This window comes from Carcharodon carcharias, chromosome 15 (assembly GCF_017639515.1).
Source record: "Carcharodon carcharias isolate sCarCar2 chromosome 15, sCarCar2.pri, whole genome shotgun sequence".
NCBI lineage: Eukaryota > Metazoa > Chordata > Chondrichthyes > Lamniformes > Lamnidae > Carcharodon > Carcharodon carcharias.
The window spans coordinates 105,082,444-105,098,884 of record NC_054481.1 but is presented as its reverse complement, the minus strand read 5'-3'; the positions used below and the strand labels follow the sequence as shown (position 1 = coordinate 105,098,884).

Below are 16,441 nucleotides of genomic sequence, written 5' to 3'. Positions count from 1 at the left end.
GAAATAAGAACGAGAGGAACAGAACAGCAAAGACTCTTTTAAGTGACTTTAATTTTGTACAAAATGGGATATATCAGTTATAGTATGAATCAGATTACACAGAAATATCTCACTCAGTTGCACATATTGCGGCACTTCCTCCTAATGGTACTTCAAGAACATTTGTACCAAGGAGTTCTGAGCAAGCACGTCTCAAGTTTTGTTTTTCTCACTTACTGCAGACAGATTGGAGCAGAGATGAGGCAGCTTTTTTTTATAATTCCCTCCAAATTTTGTCCCCTTCCTCTCCTTAAGGCACTAACTCTCCGCTGGGATACAGGTCCATGGTCAGTGGGCATCCTCCAGAATGCTGCCCCAAGTGATCATTCTTCACTTATCAGCCTGAATCGTATTAGCAGCTATTCCACTGTGGCAGGCATCAATCCAATGATGTTGCAGAGCCTGTGCATTTTCCAGCAGGAGCCACCCTGGATTGTAGTTAGGAGTCTGAATCTGGGGCCTGAGCTGATTTTACCTCTCCCTAACCCAGGGACACTGAGACCAATTGTAGTCCCATGATCACCACCCTGGCTAGGACGGGCTAACTCAACACAGATTGGACATGGAATTGGGACCTTCCTGGTCAGCATATCTCAGTTACACACAGGTATACTGTATATGGCAACTGAACCATGGGTTGGGGGCGGTGTTTGGTTGTGGGGGAGGAGAGGGGGGGGAGGTGCAAGGCTTCTCATTTCCTTTTTAACGTGATAGTCATTGTTGTGTCAGCTGCCCAGTGGATTGCTGATATTGGAATCAAACAATCCAACCATGCAGAATGAGGCCATTTAGCCCATCATGTCTTCACCAGTTCTTTAAAAGAGTTGTCCAATGGATACATACCCTGTCCTTTCATTATAGCCTTGCAACTTTTTCCTGTTTAAGCTGAGGTTCAATTAACATGGACTATTCTACATGAACCTTGCAGGGGAAAAAAATAATACTCAGTTCAAAGGCACGAACTGGCAAATTGGGTTATTAGAGTAAATATATATTGGTTTGGCCACTCGATGTCAGTTACAGATTCAGTAACTATATATATATTTCCAAAATCATGGTGTGGGCATCTAGCGGCTGAACATTGATTACTGCGCTAATGTTTTTTTCCCCACTCCGAGCTCTTAAATAGCATTTTATATCCTGGATGCTGGACAGGAACCTGAATTGCCAACCAGTTTGAGATCCTAAGCTGCCTGTGTTTCCTATAGCATACAGTCTGCTCTAAATAGAATGCGCCTATAATTCTACCATGCAATCCATAGGTAGCAAATCCTTAGGGATTGAATTTAGGCCCTGGTTAGGCCTCATGCCTGCCGTGTTCAGTTTAATCCAGTTGATCTCATCACTGAGCTCCTCACATGCAATATTACAGCCTAGGAAACATCTGAAGTGTGGAGGGAAAACCCAGCAAGCCAGTCGGGCCCTGTTTTCCCTGGCCAAAATGCTTCTGAGGTATTCCTGCCATGATGTCGCATCGCAATGTAAAGGATACTAATTCCCAGCCTCAAATGTTGTCCGATACACAAATCCTCGTGTATCCCAAGCTGTTGGTGGCAGCACAGAAAATGGCCACTAATGAATTAGTGTTATCAGCACGCTGATAAAACTGGAAGAGGGTGGCACCGCAAAAAAATCACAGGCCTGTGCTGAGGGCCATTCTCTCAGCACCCTAACAACAACATACAAATAGCAGAACAGGCATGCTTCAACCTTCAAACCTTGCCTGTATGTGATCCCTGTGTTTAAGGGATATTTAAGCACCATTTAAAAAAAAAATAACTATTTCAAAGAATAAGATGCAACAGAAAGTCAAGTTTGATAAACTGAAGGCATCCTGAACTCCTCAGAAAAGTCTCTGAATCCAGTTTTAGCTCATACACTGTTTCACCCAAAAAGCTGCTAAGTCTAGGGTGTTAATGTGCTGCTTTCCTGAGGAGAGTTAGAGAGGAAGGCTTCAGCTGACAGTAAACGTTTGTATTCACACTTAGCAATAGTGCAACAGTAACTATCGCAATACACAGAGATGTAGCAGCCCCATGTAGTCTCAGTGTGACCAAGTGATTAGTTAATGTGCTTGTCCTGTGAACAGGATGTTGAAATCCTAGAAACAACTGATATTAATGTATAAATGCTTAACAGATTTGTTTGAAACCGCTTTGCTAATTTAACAGATATGTTAACGTCTTGTGTTAACCTCTCCATTGGCAAACAAATGTGGATCAAATAAGCATGTGAAGCATTCCAGTGCTTATATTGCACAGAGTCATGTCTAGGCTGTAATTATGATAGATATAAATCCCTGAATAGAAATTGCATCAGTTAGATCGGAGAAGGATTAATGTATCTGAAACACAAAGAGCTGCCTAGGTGTGTGTAATGGGGTTTTACAGTAATACTAAGAGTTGAAAAAGCAGCAGGAGTGAAGCTCATTGGGTTATTAATGTCTGGGAGTACAAGATTGGTGTGCATGCCCAGGAGTGTACTACAGGGCTGCCTGGTAACTGGTAGTGTGTTATGAGTGGGAATTCAGTTGAGGGGTTCAAATAATAGCATAAATTTCAGTGTGTAAACATCCATTGAACCACTTAGAGCACATTCTCCCTCACTTATTTACTGTTATATATAATGTGCCTCTTATCACTCAGATGTGTTTGGGGAAATGGGATTCAGATCTGAGACACATTGTGGTATGTGTATTGTGACATGGAACAGGTGCTAAAGGTTTACACATTTAATTACACTCACTACCAGTACAAACTTTGCATTATTTTAAAAATCTTTGCCCCGATCCTCTTTGTTCCAATAAAACAAGTACTGGAGCTCACACCAATCAAAAAGGAATCAGATCAATATCTGATTAGACAGGACTATGGGTTACAGGAATATGGACAGATTGACATTCTCATTGTTCTACAGGATATGTGAATATGCAAGTTGGGGGAGGGGTGAGGAGCAGAAAGAAGCTGTCTAGAAATATACTGTCTAGTGAGAGAAGGAGGCCAGGGTAATGTGGACGTAAGCTTGGATGAATATTCTAGTGTTTTACTTGATTGCCTCGGAGGTTCAGGGAATATTTAAACAGAGTTTACCCTCAGTAGGTTAAAAGGAGGGGGAAAGAGTTCATGAATAGTAGATTGTACGTGGGAGGAGGTTAAATGGATGGGGTAGGGTCATTGATAGCACAGTATGGACAGGGTCTATGGAAGCTAGGAGCGGACTTGATAGACCAAATGGTCTGTTGCCATTTCCAGCCTTTGTTGTCCCCTTATGAAAAGATCCATTTTAATCACTGGGTCTGTGTCACAGCCTTGCACCACACTCTCAGCCACGTGCTCTGGGATCTGTATCACTCTTTTTTGTAAAAGCTTACAGCTTTGTGCCACTGGTTTTATTCCTTCAGATCTGGCACAGTGGTTCCATAAGAGGGAGAAGAGTGAGCGCCCCCACCCCAATCTTATGCACCCACTGGCAATGACACAATATTTGTTTACATTCTGTACAATTATTTGAAGTATAATAAAACAGTAACAGTCGTGTGCAGGGGCACGGAAGTGAGTACCTAATGGTGGCTGGATCACGCCAGGAAAGATTCACACAAACAGTTGATGGGCACCTCCTAGTGTCCCATTCAGTGCAGTACAGGACTGGGAGTAGGTTAGCTATTGGCTACAGAGGGGGAAAAGGCGGCTCCAGAATCTATGTGAAGATCAGCAGAAAATGCTTAACTCATTTAAGCTAAATTTTGCCATTTGTTATTTTGACAGGCATTAAGCAATTTTAAATAGTTGACAAAGGGTTTAAAAAGAGAACACTTTAAACGCTTGTTCGCCAATCTTCACACAACACCACTTTCAAGGCCAGAGAGTCTAACTGGTCCACTCGGCTGAAAAAGTCAGAATTGAGCTGCTGTACAGGATCAGTGCAGTGTGAGTTTAAATCTATTTGGGGTGTGTTTACACACTGGTTCCTGCCTTGCCCTGATAGTATGGGTGGTGTGTGACCATATGGGACTTAATCAGTTTGCAGATGCAAAAGGTGTACAAGCCTTCCCTCCGGGGGTGAAGCCCATTCAGGAGTGACTCACTCAGAATTTGATTGCTGGTGTATGAATCACTCAGGCAGCCTTCAAAACAGAATTCTGCTGCAGGACGGGTTTTGATACTTGATTCGTTCCCAACCCCCCAGGTATCGTGCGATTTCTATTTTCTTTCTAAACTTAAAAAAAATTCTAAAACTCCAGACAGGCACAAAGCATAAAAGACAGGTCAGCAATAGGTAACAGGAATCTGTAGAATTTCTATGAGAAGATGGATAGTAAGTTCAGTGCGAGGTACTCTCCGTCCACTATCCTTCTCCCAGGTGAGCACAATATAGCCAACAAGGAATGGCAAAGCCATAGGTTCACAAATCCTCATGGCAACATGGGTAAAAAGCTGGAATGACTGAATTCCCAAGGCTTCATGCATAACCTGCATTTTAGTGGTCCCCTCCCCCGAACAGTAATAACCTTATGTGCACAATCAAAAACAAGAGGATAATATGAAAAATCCTCCAGCACCAGAGTTATAGAAATATGAAAATGATCCCTCTAAATTACTTAAGGTATTATTATTGATATATATGGAGATTCCTCTATCTCCTGGACCAAGGCTCCATGCGTGGCCCCTTGATCAGTTTGTTCGTCCTTCTCAACAGGAGCCACAGCTCTTGTCACATGATGAAGCCATTTGGCCACACAGCCCACTGCTGGCCATGACCCCACACTTTGAATATTTGTCTCGGCACAGGTCAGCTGCAAGAGAGAAGGAGAAGGTGAGAACAGGAGGAGCTAAAAGATATGGATTAGACACTCTTCATAAGGGAATATGAATCCATAGTGAACATTCAGTAAATTGGTTTGTTTCTTTATAGAAAGCTGTGCATTCACACATAACATGTACAAGGCTGGCTGTGCGTCCCAAACATTGAACTGTACCACTGAACGTTACAGTTCCAAGGGATCATGTTGGAGAGAGTCTCTGGCTGGCTGCTATAGATAGAACAGCTGCTCTTTCAGCCTCCTGGACACTCATCCCTTCCCCTGGAAGGACCAGTAGGTGCTTTAAAAAAAAAATCCCAGAATGTTGCTACCGTGAATGAATGTGGGAGAAAGTTCTCTGGCAGTCATGTTCTTCCAGCAACTAAACTGACAATTTTCACCAGTTAGTTTCTATCCACAATTTCCAAATCAGGCAGCATTTTCAGGAATCTGTGATTCTTCAACCAAAAAAAACCCCTGCACGGCCGAACCTCCTCGGTACTCTTCCTCTAAAGCCACATAGCTTCCCTGAATAAATATCTCCTTCTACTCCACTCTGTCCTCTGTGTTATTAGAACACACTAAAAGCCAGTGTGATGCCCAGAATAAGACTTGGGCCATACACTAACACAGGAACACTGGGTAGGAGCATTGCGGCTGACCCTTCCAATCTCTACTGCAGCACAATGAGAGGGAGGAGGTCTCAAAGTACTTCACACCTCTCACACTCCAAACACTGCCTCTCAAGGCCAGCAGCACTGGGGTGAATACATTCTGATTATAACTAATACTGATTCCAGAGCTCCTAGGAGGACCAGTGGAGCCCTGATAGGAATCTCCAGCTGCCCAAACCCAACTTCATGCCTGCTCAGCCTACCGTCAGTGGCGTGTTACCATCCCTAGCCTGCCGTGTGGCAGAGCTCCCTGTTCAGTTGTGGTTCTGAAGCCTCGTACTCACCTCTCAGTAGCTCTTCATGGGCGCAGACGGTGCGGACACAGACCTCTTTGTTGACCACATAGACCCTGCGAAGGCTGCAAAGCAGGCAACGTGAATGATGGGCACAGAAACAAACACACAAGCTGTGGAATTTGTTCGAATCATATCTCTCAAGACTGAAATTTTCTTTCACAAAATGGAAGGATTTGGCATGATCTGAGCATGTAGATGCTCACCTGGGATTTTTTTTTATATAAAGTCAAATTCTCCTTGGAATTGCCAACAAGCAGGTTTCTTCCAAGGAATCACCTGACTTATATGATACCTGAGAAGGAGTTGTTTTTGTGTTGAAATGCAAAGATTTTAATTAATGAAAAGCAGGGAGCCAAAAAGGCAATCCCATGGGAGAGAGGAAAGAACTTAAGTTGCGAACCTGCTTGTTTTGAAGGCAGTCTTGGTGGAGGACAAGCTGAGGAAGAAAGGCCAACTTGACTGGCTCTGTCTCTCTACCTTGCCTAAAATTGTGTGGCTATCAGCCTGTAGATAGAACCCTCATCTGAGTGTAACTAGTCTGCATTTGGACCTGCAAAGCTGGATCAGTTGGTGAGAACTTCCAGACATCCATCGGAACTAGTGGCCCATCGTCACATGAGAGAACCCCAGGTCGACAGCGTTGAGACCCTGCAGACTTTATCCTTTATTTTATAACACCCATCCTGCAAAGCCCATCTCTGCAGAGAGACTCTATCTGTTTGTTCTTTGTCTGTGTGTGTGCTGGAGGAATTCTTTAGGAAGAGATAGATAATTATACTTCCTGATTACAATTGTGTGTCGACTAGTACTTGCAACTTATTCAAAGAAGTTTTGTTTTAAAATAAATTAATAATTGAAAGTTTTTGAAAGAGGCCTGGTCAGAGTCTCTTTTCTTCTGGGTACTAGAGGTATTGGTACACAATTGGCTATTTCAGTGAGAAAGTTAAACATTTAATGCCTGTGGAGTAGTGGGACTTGATAATTCACGCACTCCTGCCAACCCGGTCATAACAAATTGCAGAAGTTTCTTCTTTTGAAATCCTTTCTACAAGAAAGTTCTTTTCAGATTTGAATTAATTGCTATACCCTCTTTCACTCATAACCCACATCAGATCCTTACTCCACCATGGGCTGATTTGGGGGTTGGGGCATGGGCCATTTAAAGAGTCTCAACATCTTTTCCAAGATGTCATTTTATAAGTTGACATCAAAAGGTTTATCATCGCAATGTGCCTGGCAGAGTGAAGGTGCCTGCAGGTTCCTTATAGATCCAAGTAGGGTGAAGGTGCCTGAAAGAGAAGCCTATAATTCAGAATGCTTCACTTTTCCAGGTAAGGATCGTTTTCTTTTACTATTTTCCACAGAAAGATTTGAAAACATAGGTCTCGCTATATAACCTTCCCTTGGCCGAGGACATAACTAGCAGAACAGATAAGGGACAACCAGTGGATGTGGTATATTTGGCTTTTCAGAAAGCTTTTGATAAAGTCCCACTTAAGAGGTCAGTGGGCAAAATTAAAGCACATGGGATTGGAGGTAATATATTGGCATGGATTGAGAATTGATTAGCAGACAGGAAGCAGAGAGTAGGAATAAATGGGTATTTTTTGGAATGACAAGTGGGGTACTGCAGGGATCAGTGCTTGGGCCCCAGCCAATCACAATATATATCAATGATTTGGATGAGGGAACCAAATGTAATGTTTCCAAATTTGCTGATGACACAAAACTAGGTGGGAATGTGAGTGGTGAGGAGAGTGTTAAGAAGTTTCAAGGTGATTTAGACAAGTTGAGTGAGAGGGCAAATACATGGCAGATGCAGTATAATGTGGATAAATGTGAAGTTATCCACTTTGGCAGGAAAAACAGAATGGCAGAGTATTATTTAAACGGTGATAGATTGGGAAATGTTAATGTTCAAAGGGAGCTGGGTTTCCTTGTACACCAATCACTGCATGCAGGTGCAGCAAGCAGGTAAGAAGGCACATGGCATGTTGACCTTCATCACGAGAGGATTTGAGTACAGGAGCAAGGATGTCTTACTGCAGCTATACAGGACCTTGGTGAGACCACAACTGGAGTATTGTGTGCAGTTTTGGTCTCCTTACCTAAGGAAGGATATATTTGCCAGAGAGGGAGTGCAGCAAAGGTTCACCAGACTGATTCCAGGAATGGCAAGATTGTTGTATGAGGAGAGCTTAGGCCAAATAGGTCTGTATTGACTGGAATTTAGAAGAATGAGAGGGGATTTCATTGAAACGTATAAAATTCTGACAGGGATGGACAGACTGGATGCAGGGATGATGTTTCCACTGGCTGGGGGCGGGGTCTAGAACAAGGAGTCACAATCTCAGGATACGGGATAGGCCATTTCGGACTGAGGTGAAGAGAAACTTCTTCACTCAGAGGGTGGTGAACCTATGGAATTCTCTACCACAAGAGGTTGTGGAGGTCAAGTCACTGAATATATTTAAGAAGGAAATAGATAGATTTCCAGACTCTAAAGGCATCAAGGGGTATGAGGAGAGAGTGGAATATGGTGTTGAGATGGAAGATCAGCCACGATCACATTGAATGGCGAAGCAAGCTCGAAGGACTCCTGCTTCCATTTTCTATGTTTCTATGTTTAAAGCGTGAAATGTTCTCCCCAATACACTTTGCACACGTTCCTAGACATTTTTATGTTGGCAAATATCAGGGTTTCTGAGTATTCCAACATGGATACTGGGAGAGGCAGGAATCTTAACTAACATTTTAAATCCAGCTCCCACAGGGCAACTTTATTTTTATTCCTTCACAGGGTGTGGATGTCACTGGCTAGGCCAGTATCCTTAATTGCCCTCGTGAAGGTGGTGGCGAGTTGCCTTCTTGAACCATTGCTGTCCAAGTGGTGTAGGCCAACTGGGATACTGAGTTTAAAATTTGCTCCCAATGGAGCTGGAAGCTGTCAGCTTCTTGGGTTGGAAACAGCCACCTATCTTTAAGTGGCATTTTTAATGTCCCAGGCACTTCTCAGGAGCTTTATAAAAAAAATGTGACGTTGAGCCCCAGGAGGAGATATTAGGTCAGATGACCAAAAGCTTGGTCAAACAGAGCTACAAAATGTAAATGAGGTCCTGCTGTTAAGATTGGCAGGATTTCTGCATCTCTGCACGCAACCACATTGCAAATATTGGCCCACAGTTACGTTTAAAGTTGAGTTTTTAGAAGCATCATGCTAATGTGCTGGCTTTGATGTTGCTTCCACACTATTCCGGCAATTGAAACACGCTTTACAGCCATTAGGGCTAATTTTGAATCGGGTCAGCACGGGGGGGTGGTGGGTAGAGGGGGTGCGCCCAAAGTGTGTGAAGTAGCTGGAGAGCAAGGAAAACATAATGAGGCTGGGTCTCTAGAGGTTTGTCTCTAGCCTATTGCTGCCAGGAAAGAAGGTTGGGGTGAGGTGTTGGGGGCATTGGGAACTGGGGTAGTAGTTGGATGCTGAGGTGACACAGGAAATGCACCAAGAAAAGGCAAGGTGCTGTGGGAGGGCAGGCAGGGGCCTTTACAAAAATAGATGTTGGTGTAAGGGGGGGAGAGGGCTGGTAAGAGCAGAGGGGGCCCAAAAATGCCTTCTGGACTCCTCCTCCCGGCTTCCAAGGGATCTTGCCAAACATTAAAAAATACAGCCTCTCTGGCCATGCTTCTGCATTCCACTTGGTTTCTCCAGCAGGTTTTCCATCAAGGGACAGGCTTCCCTTCGAGTTTGTAATGAATGACCATCACGCTGATTCATTTTAACCCCGCCGACCTGTCTGTGGTGGGAGCCTCAGCTGATTTGCCAGTGGCACCAGACAGGAATGAAGCAACCTCAGGCTGATAAGTTGACTCACCCAATCTTAACAGCTCTCGAGCACTGTTCCCACCCAGCCACATTTGGGGTTTAAAGTTACCCACTCCACCCACCACTGTGTCAGAAAGACTTCGGATACAAGATACAGATTAGGGCACGAGGTTAGAAATGAGAGATGGACAAGGAGACACCAAATTTAGTTAAGACAGTCAGCTCACTGATGCGTGGCGTTTTCTGGTATTTTTGTACTATTCCTCAAAAACAAGCTCTACAGATGGAGTTATGTGAATCTGATTACCTTACTTCGCTATGTTCATGTGCTGTCAAATAAACAGCTCAATTATTTGTATCAAGCCTCATCTCACCAAGTGTTTGCCTGGTCTGCCTTCTGAGATTGATGTAGTATTCATGTAAAGATACAAATACCAACAGGCGGTAAGGGGATGTTGTTGTTGCTATACTCCCAGGTCATGCAAGAAGTCAGAAGAACTAAACTCTCACAGCAGAATGATCCTATGATTCTAAGCAGTTGTACTCTAGTGGGAGTCTACCCACTGCCCGACACCTCCATGTGCTACAGCAATGTCTGATGCCATCAAAACCTGAGAAAGTCTCTACAGCAAACTCAAATTTGCATCAATGGTAAGAAATTCTTAGGGGGTAAGGTTTAAGTGGAAGGCAGCTTTAACACTCCAATTAAGCTTTCCCAAGAAGGTGAATGACAAGGACCAAGTGCACTTACCTGTAAAAGCAAAGGCTCTTGAGGCACTGTTTGCAGGGTCTGTGTACAGAATAGAGTCTGGTGCATGGATACTGCTCCTCCCTGCAATCTAACAGGCAGAGAAAAAGGCAACATTGCTTTAATGATTGGAAGTGGATCCAGCAGAAACAAGTGCTGCCAATGTAGCAGTAATTACATTGTTTTTTTTTGCTTTTGTTTTTCTTATCCAAAAAGTGTTCAGAATGTGAAATTTGCTACAACATGGGAGAATTTGAGATGATCAAGTTGCTGCATTTTCGGGAAACTGGATAAGTACATGAAGGGGGAAGGAATAGAAAGGTACATTGATAAGATGAGATGAAGAAGAATGGGTGGAGGCTTGTGTAGAGTATGAACACTGGCATAGCCCAGTTAGGCCAAATGGCTTATTTCTGTTCTGTAAATTCGAAGTAACTCTATGTAGTGCTCAGTAAGCCAGAATTAACTGACTGATCCATCCAGGAGCTTTGTATGTCATTTTTACAGATGCTAAATGACAAAAAGAAAACAGCATCCAAAGCTTTACAGCATATTGCAGAGGATATCCAGTAACCAAACCTGGGCACTCGCAGCAAGTCACAATACCACAGTCGCTCGAGAAAGCCACCTGTGCGTCACTAAACCTTTAAAGGCTCATGCACAAGGCTGTGGGTATTTGTTAGATTAAAAAAACACACACACACAAAACCTCCTTGAACACGCCTCACACAAGTCACCCACAAAAAAAGCAACCAGCAAAGTGTTGAGCTGCGGTAATTGGGAGCATTTCCTGAAAACAAAAGTGACCCTTGCCGGATCCAGGCTGAATAACGTGGGCCTTTCCTTTTCACTTGGCAAGGTCGGACCTTGACAATCTTCTTGTTGACTGGCAATTACACTGTTAAAGATGACTGCTTGTTAAAACAGGTGATGGGCATTAGTTCACTCATCAAAATAGTATAAATAGGTACAGCTGTAATGCTCTGGTGTGGAAGGGATGGGAACAGTTTGTTATGTTAAAGAGGTGGTTTGTGAATAAACCAGCTTAAGGTAAAAGACTGGCTTTATGCTTATTCTTCCATGACAAGCACTTATTGTAAGTAATAAGTACAACTTGTTCATCACATGGACCTGCTCAATCCCTGGCCTGTGCTGTGTTAGCTATTCAACTGTAGAAACATGGGGGGAATTTTTTTTAAAAAATGGCCTAATCCCTGGTTGCTCGAGTGATTTCTGTTGGCGGAATACAAATGTAGTTAACAGATAAAGACAGGATTGGCCTCAGATATGATGCCCCACAGTTGGATAGCTTAGTGATATTTACTGCCCAGATCCATACATGAAGACTGGTTATTAAGAATGAGGGATCAAGTATTTAGCTCCTTCCCCAATAAGTGAGTCAATACTTCTAAGTTGATTAAATTCTTTGAAATAAGAGGATGACGAATGTTGTGTGGTGGATGTTGTGGATCTGGTCTTTCAAAGGCGTTTGATAAACTATTAAATGATAGGCTTGTTAGCAAAATTGAAGCCCATGGGATTAAGGGGGTAATGCCTGCATGGATACAAAATTAAATAAGCAACAGAAACCAAAGCCAGAATTATTTTGGATGGGGGGGTTGCCCTTCCTGCCATCTGAAGAGTTCCCCACCTGGACTCTGACTGCCCTGCAGTCATTTTATGCTTGAATGAGTGTCAATCAGCTGCAACTGGAACATCCCTCCCTCACTTGGGAGCAAGTCCTGCCTTAAAGAGCTGCTGGCCAATCCGACTGGCAGCTTTTCAGTCCCTACAGTGACAAGAACTGTGGTGGACTGAAGAGGAACTTCAGGAAGATGCCTCAGCCTAAGTCTTGGGACTGGAAGGCAAGGTAAGTTTGAAGGGTCCCAGGGTGGGGAGGGTAGGGAAGTGGTGGGGGTGCAAAGTGGGTGATCAGATGTTGGGGAGGAGGTCCAGCAGCCACCAGATCTTAAGGGGGCTTTTGATGGAGGTGTCCCCCTACATGCCTATGCATGTTCAATTCTGGGCTTCCCCATGCCAGGTAAATCCTCTCACCAGCCTAAATATTGAGGCCAAGTGGGAAATAGCCTTTGCCACTTATGGGCTTCGACTGGGGCAAAGGTGGATGCCCTGTCTGAGGCCTTGTCTGCCTCAGCATAAATTGCTGAGCGGTCAGGGTGGGCAGGAACCCAGATGCAATCCTGTTCCTTTAATTTCATGCTCCCCTCTGCCTAAAAACCTGCTAGTGGGGGAGTGTGAAATTTGGGCCCAGATAGTAGTGGTGAACAGTTGTTTTTGTTTGGAGGGAAGTGTACAGTAATGTCCCCTGGGGATTGGTTTTGGGGCTTTTGCTCTTTTTGATGACCTGAATTTGGGTGTATAGGGCAGAAGTTCAAAGTTTGCAGGTGACATGAAACTCAGAAATAAAGCAGTGAAGAGATTAATAATAGACTATAGGAGGACAAAGACTGGTCCTGGCAGAACCCAAATGGCACCTTCTACCACTTTGCTGAGGTGGTAGACTGATGGGGCAGTAATTGGCTGGGTTGAATTTGTCCTGCTTTTTGTGGTCAGAACACACCTGGGCAACTTTCCATTTTGTCAGTGTTGTAGCTGTACTGGAACAGCTTGGCTAGGAGTGCAGCTAGTCTGTAGCGCATCTTCAGCACTACAGTTGGGATGTTATCTGGGCTCATAGCCTTTGCTTTATCCAGATTATATCTGTTTTTTATAGAGTAAATAGTTTTTATTGACATGAGGGTCGAAAACCAGTACATACTGATTTAAGATAATTGGCAAAAGAACTAGAGGGGAGATGAGAATTTTACTTCTGCACTATGTTTATGATTTGGAATGCACTGCCTGAAAGGGTGGTGGAGCCAGATTTAATAATCCCTTTTTTCAAAAGGGAATTGTATAGATTCTTGGATAGGAAAAACTGCAACGCTATGGGGAATGAGCAGGCGAGTGGGACCAATTGGATTGCTCTTTCAAAGAGCTGGCACAGCCACGAGAGGCCAAAAGGCTTCCTTTTGTGCTGTATGATTCTATAATGTGGGTGTGCATTTGGCAAAGGACCTCTGGAATTGTAGCCTAATAAAGGTCAGTACTAGAAACAGGAAAAGAGAAATAAGGGGAAGTAAAAAAAGTCAAATTAGTTTTGCTTTGATCTTGAGAAACTTATCTTTAAACATCTAAAAAATCAAGTTTAAATTGATGAAGCAAGCTGTCCAATGTGAAACCCTTATTAAAATTACAGTGAAAGGCTAATCACTGTCCAGACTTTATCCAACGGTTCATTCAGATTTGAGGAAATGGACTGTGCAACTAAAAGCACATATTTTACAAATGATGGTATTAACTTGCAGTGACTGAACTGGTGCCAGCATCAAAACAATCAAAGGATCAAACTATCTCTCTCTGCAGTAACCACACAAAGCTAGGCTTCACCATGATATGGAGTAGAAAATGTGGCATAAAATTTAACTCCTTACTCTCCTAAAGGGAGACGGTGGTGAGCTGCACTATTCCAGGCAAGTGGGGAGTATTCCAACACATTCCAGGATTTGTACCTTGTAAATGGTAGACAGCCTAGACAATGGGCCAGCACAACTCAGTCCAATATTAGTCTTTACCTGGCATCTGTACATGTGCACACATTTTCCAACATGGCTCATAGGACAGTGATCAATAAAATTGGGGCTGTTTTTTCCCTTTTGCAGCACAAGGGTGTTGTGACTATAGTGCCCTGGCTATGAGCAGCTAACTCGCCACAGATTGGAATTAATATTCTATGCTACATAGCTTGTCAAAGAATTTACATAGGTAGGTCCAAGACTAGGGTAGGAAACTGGCCCAATGTGTCAACACATCATCAACAGTAGTTTCTCCTCCCTAAGCCTGCACAGTGTGCCTTCTAATGCCTGTCTCATGTTGCCACTTGCCAACATCATCTCTAAAATGGAGGTTGACTTCTCTTTGTACACTGACAACCAGCTTTATCTCTCAACTGAATCTCCATGAGCCATGAATTGAGTCAGAGCTTCTCCCAGCTCATTATTGGCAGGTTCAAAACTATTCTGTTCGATCTTTCCCAGAAACTTCATTCTTTCACACTCAATAATCCTGTCCCCTTTCCTGCTACACATTCAAGCTCAACGTGACTGTGTGCACTGTTCAATCTCAATCCAATCTATCACCAAAATTGCCTGCTTCTGCAGCTGAAGAACTGCCCATCTGTATCTATCCTCACCCCCACCATTGTTGCAATCTTTGATTGTGCCTTTTGTTACCTCCAGGCCCCTTAATTGATGTCCTCCTTGATAGCCTCCTGAGTTCCACTCTCAATAAACTGGAACGCCACCAGAATTCCACCACCCACAACCTGTTGGCTCACCAGTCTATAACAACCTTCATTTGCTCTCTGTCCTTCAAAATAGTGACTTCAAAGGCCTAGGCCTCATCTATAAATCCCTCCACAACCTCTTGTTATCCATCTAGGAACGCGTCCCCCTCTATATCCCCATATACACTCTCCGCTCTCATTTCACGAGCCTACTGTCCCCACTCATTATTCCATCATCTGTGACAGAGCCTTCAGCCATTTACTTGCGTTTGACAGTGTGGAATCAAGGAGCCCTAGCAAAACTGGAGTCAGTGCGAATCAGGGGGAAAACTCTCCGGCTGGTTGGAGTCATACCTAGCACAAAGGGAGGGCGTTGTTGGAGGTCAATTATCTCTGTTCCTCAGGGTAGTGTCCTAGGCCCAACCATCTTCAGCTCCTTCATCAATGACCTTCCTTCCATCATAAGGTCAGAAGTGGGGATGTTCGCTGATGATTGCACAATATGCAGCACCATTTGCAACGACTCAGATACTGAAGCAGTCCATGTCCAAATGCAGCAAGACCTGGACAATATCCAGGTTTGGGCTGACAAGTGGCAAGTAATATTTGTGCCATACAAGTGCCAGGTAATGACCATCTCCAGCAAGAGAGAATCTAACCATTGCCGCTTAACATTCAATGACATTACCATCACTGTATCCCTCACAATCAACATCCTGGGGGTTACCATTGACCAGAAACAGAACTGGATTAGCCATATAAATACTGTGGCTACAAGAGCAGGTCAGGGGCTAGACAGCCTGTGGAGAGTAACTCACCACCTGACTCCCTAAAGCCTGTCCACCATTTACAAGGCACAGATCAGGAGTGCAATGGAATACTCTCCACTTGCCTGGATGAGGGCAGCTCCCACAATACTCAAGAAGCTTGACACCATCCAGGACAAAGCAATCTGCTTAATTAGCACCCCTTCCACAAACATTCACTTCCTCCATCACCGACGAATGGTGGCAACAGTGTGTACCATCTACAAGATGCACTGCAGAAACTCACCAAGGCTCCTTAGACAGTACCTTCCAAACCCACAATCATCTAGAAAGACAAGGGCAGCAGACAGATGGGAACACCAAAACCTGGCAGTTCCCCTCCAAGCCACTCACTATCCTGACTTGGAACTTCATCGTTGTACCTTCTCTGTCACCGGGTCAAAATCCTAGAACCCTCTCCCTAACGGCACTGTGTGTGTACCTACAACCCACGTGGACTGCACGGTTGAAGAAGGCAGCTCACCATCACCTTCTTGAGGGCAACTAGGAATGGGCAATAAATGCTGGCTTAGCCAGCGAAGCCCACGTCCCATGAATGAATAGGAAAATATTTGGAAACATTGTCCCTAAAGTCCTTCCCCATGCTCCTCTCCTCATCCTCAAAAGCCCCCTTTAAGACCTACCCATTTGTTAGTTCTTTAACTGTTTCTCCGAATTTCTTTCTTGCTCAGCTCTGACCCAAACTGTGAAGCATGATTCTATATAAAATGTAAGTTGTTGCTTTCAAAGAGCTGGTTCAACAAAGGGTGGTCTTCTCACATGGCAACACAATGTTATTTTACTGAAACGATGGGCTGGAGTTTCCTGTGGGCTTCAGTGCCCCTGACAATCAGGACCAAATGGGGCTTCCAAGCCACACTTGCTGGTAGTGAGACTGGCTCAGCACTCTTC

General features: G+C 43.9%; 1 protein-coding gene across 1 annotated transcript in view; it reads right to left on the bottom strand.

The window, feature by feature from the left end:
* Window positions 1-33: 33 nt before the first annotated feature.
* The window catches only part of mfap2 (microfibril associated protein 2), a 40,614-nt gene continuing 24,206 nt past the window's right edge, over window positions 34-16,441 (bottom strand). Inside the window, exons 6-8 of the mRNA XM_041206846.1 lie at window positions 10,382-10,469; window positions 5,796-5,869; window positions 34-4,831 (exon numbers count right to left, since the gene is read on the bottom strand). Of these exons, the coding sequence (XP_041062780.1) occupies window positions 4,728-4,831; window positions 5,796-5,869; window positions 10,382-10,469 (266 nt within the window). The 3' untranslated portion in view covers window positions 34-4,727. The remainder of the gene's footprint in view (window positions 4,832-5,795; window positions 5,870-10,381; window positions 10,470-16,441) is intronic.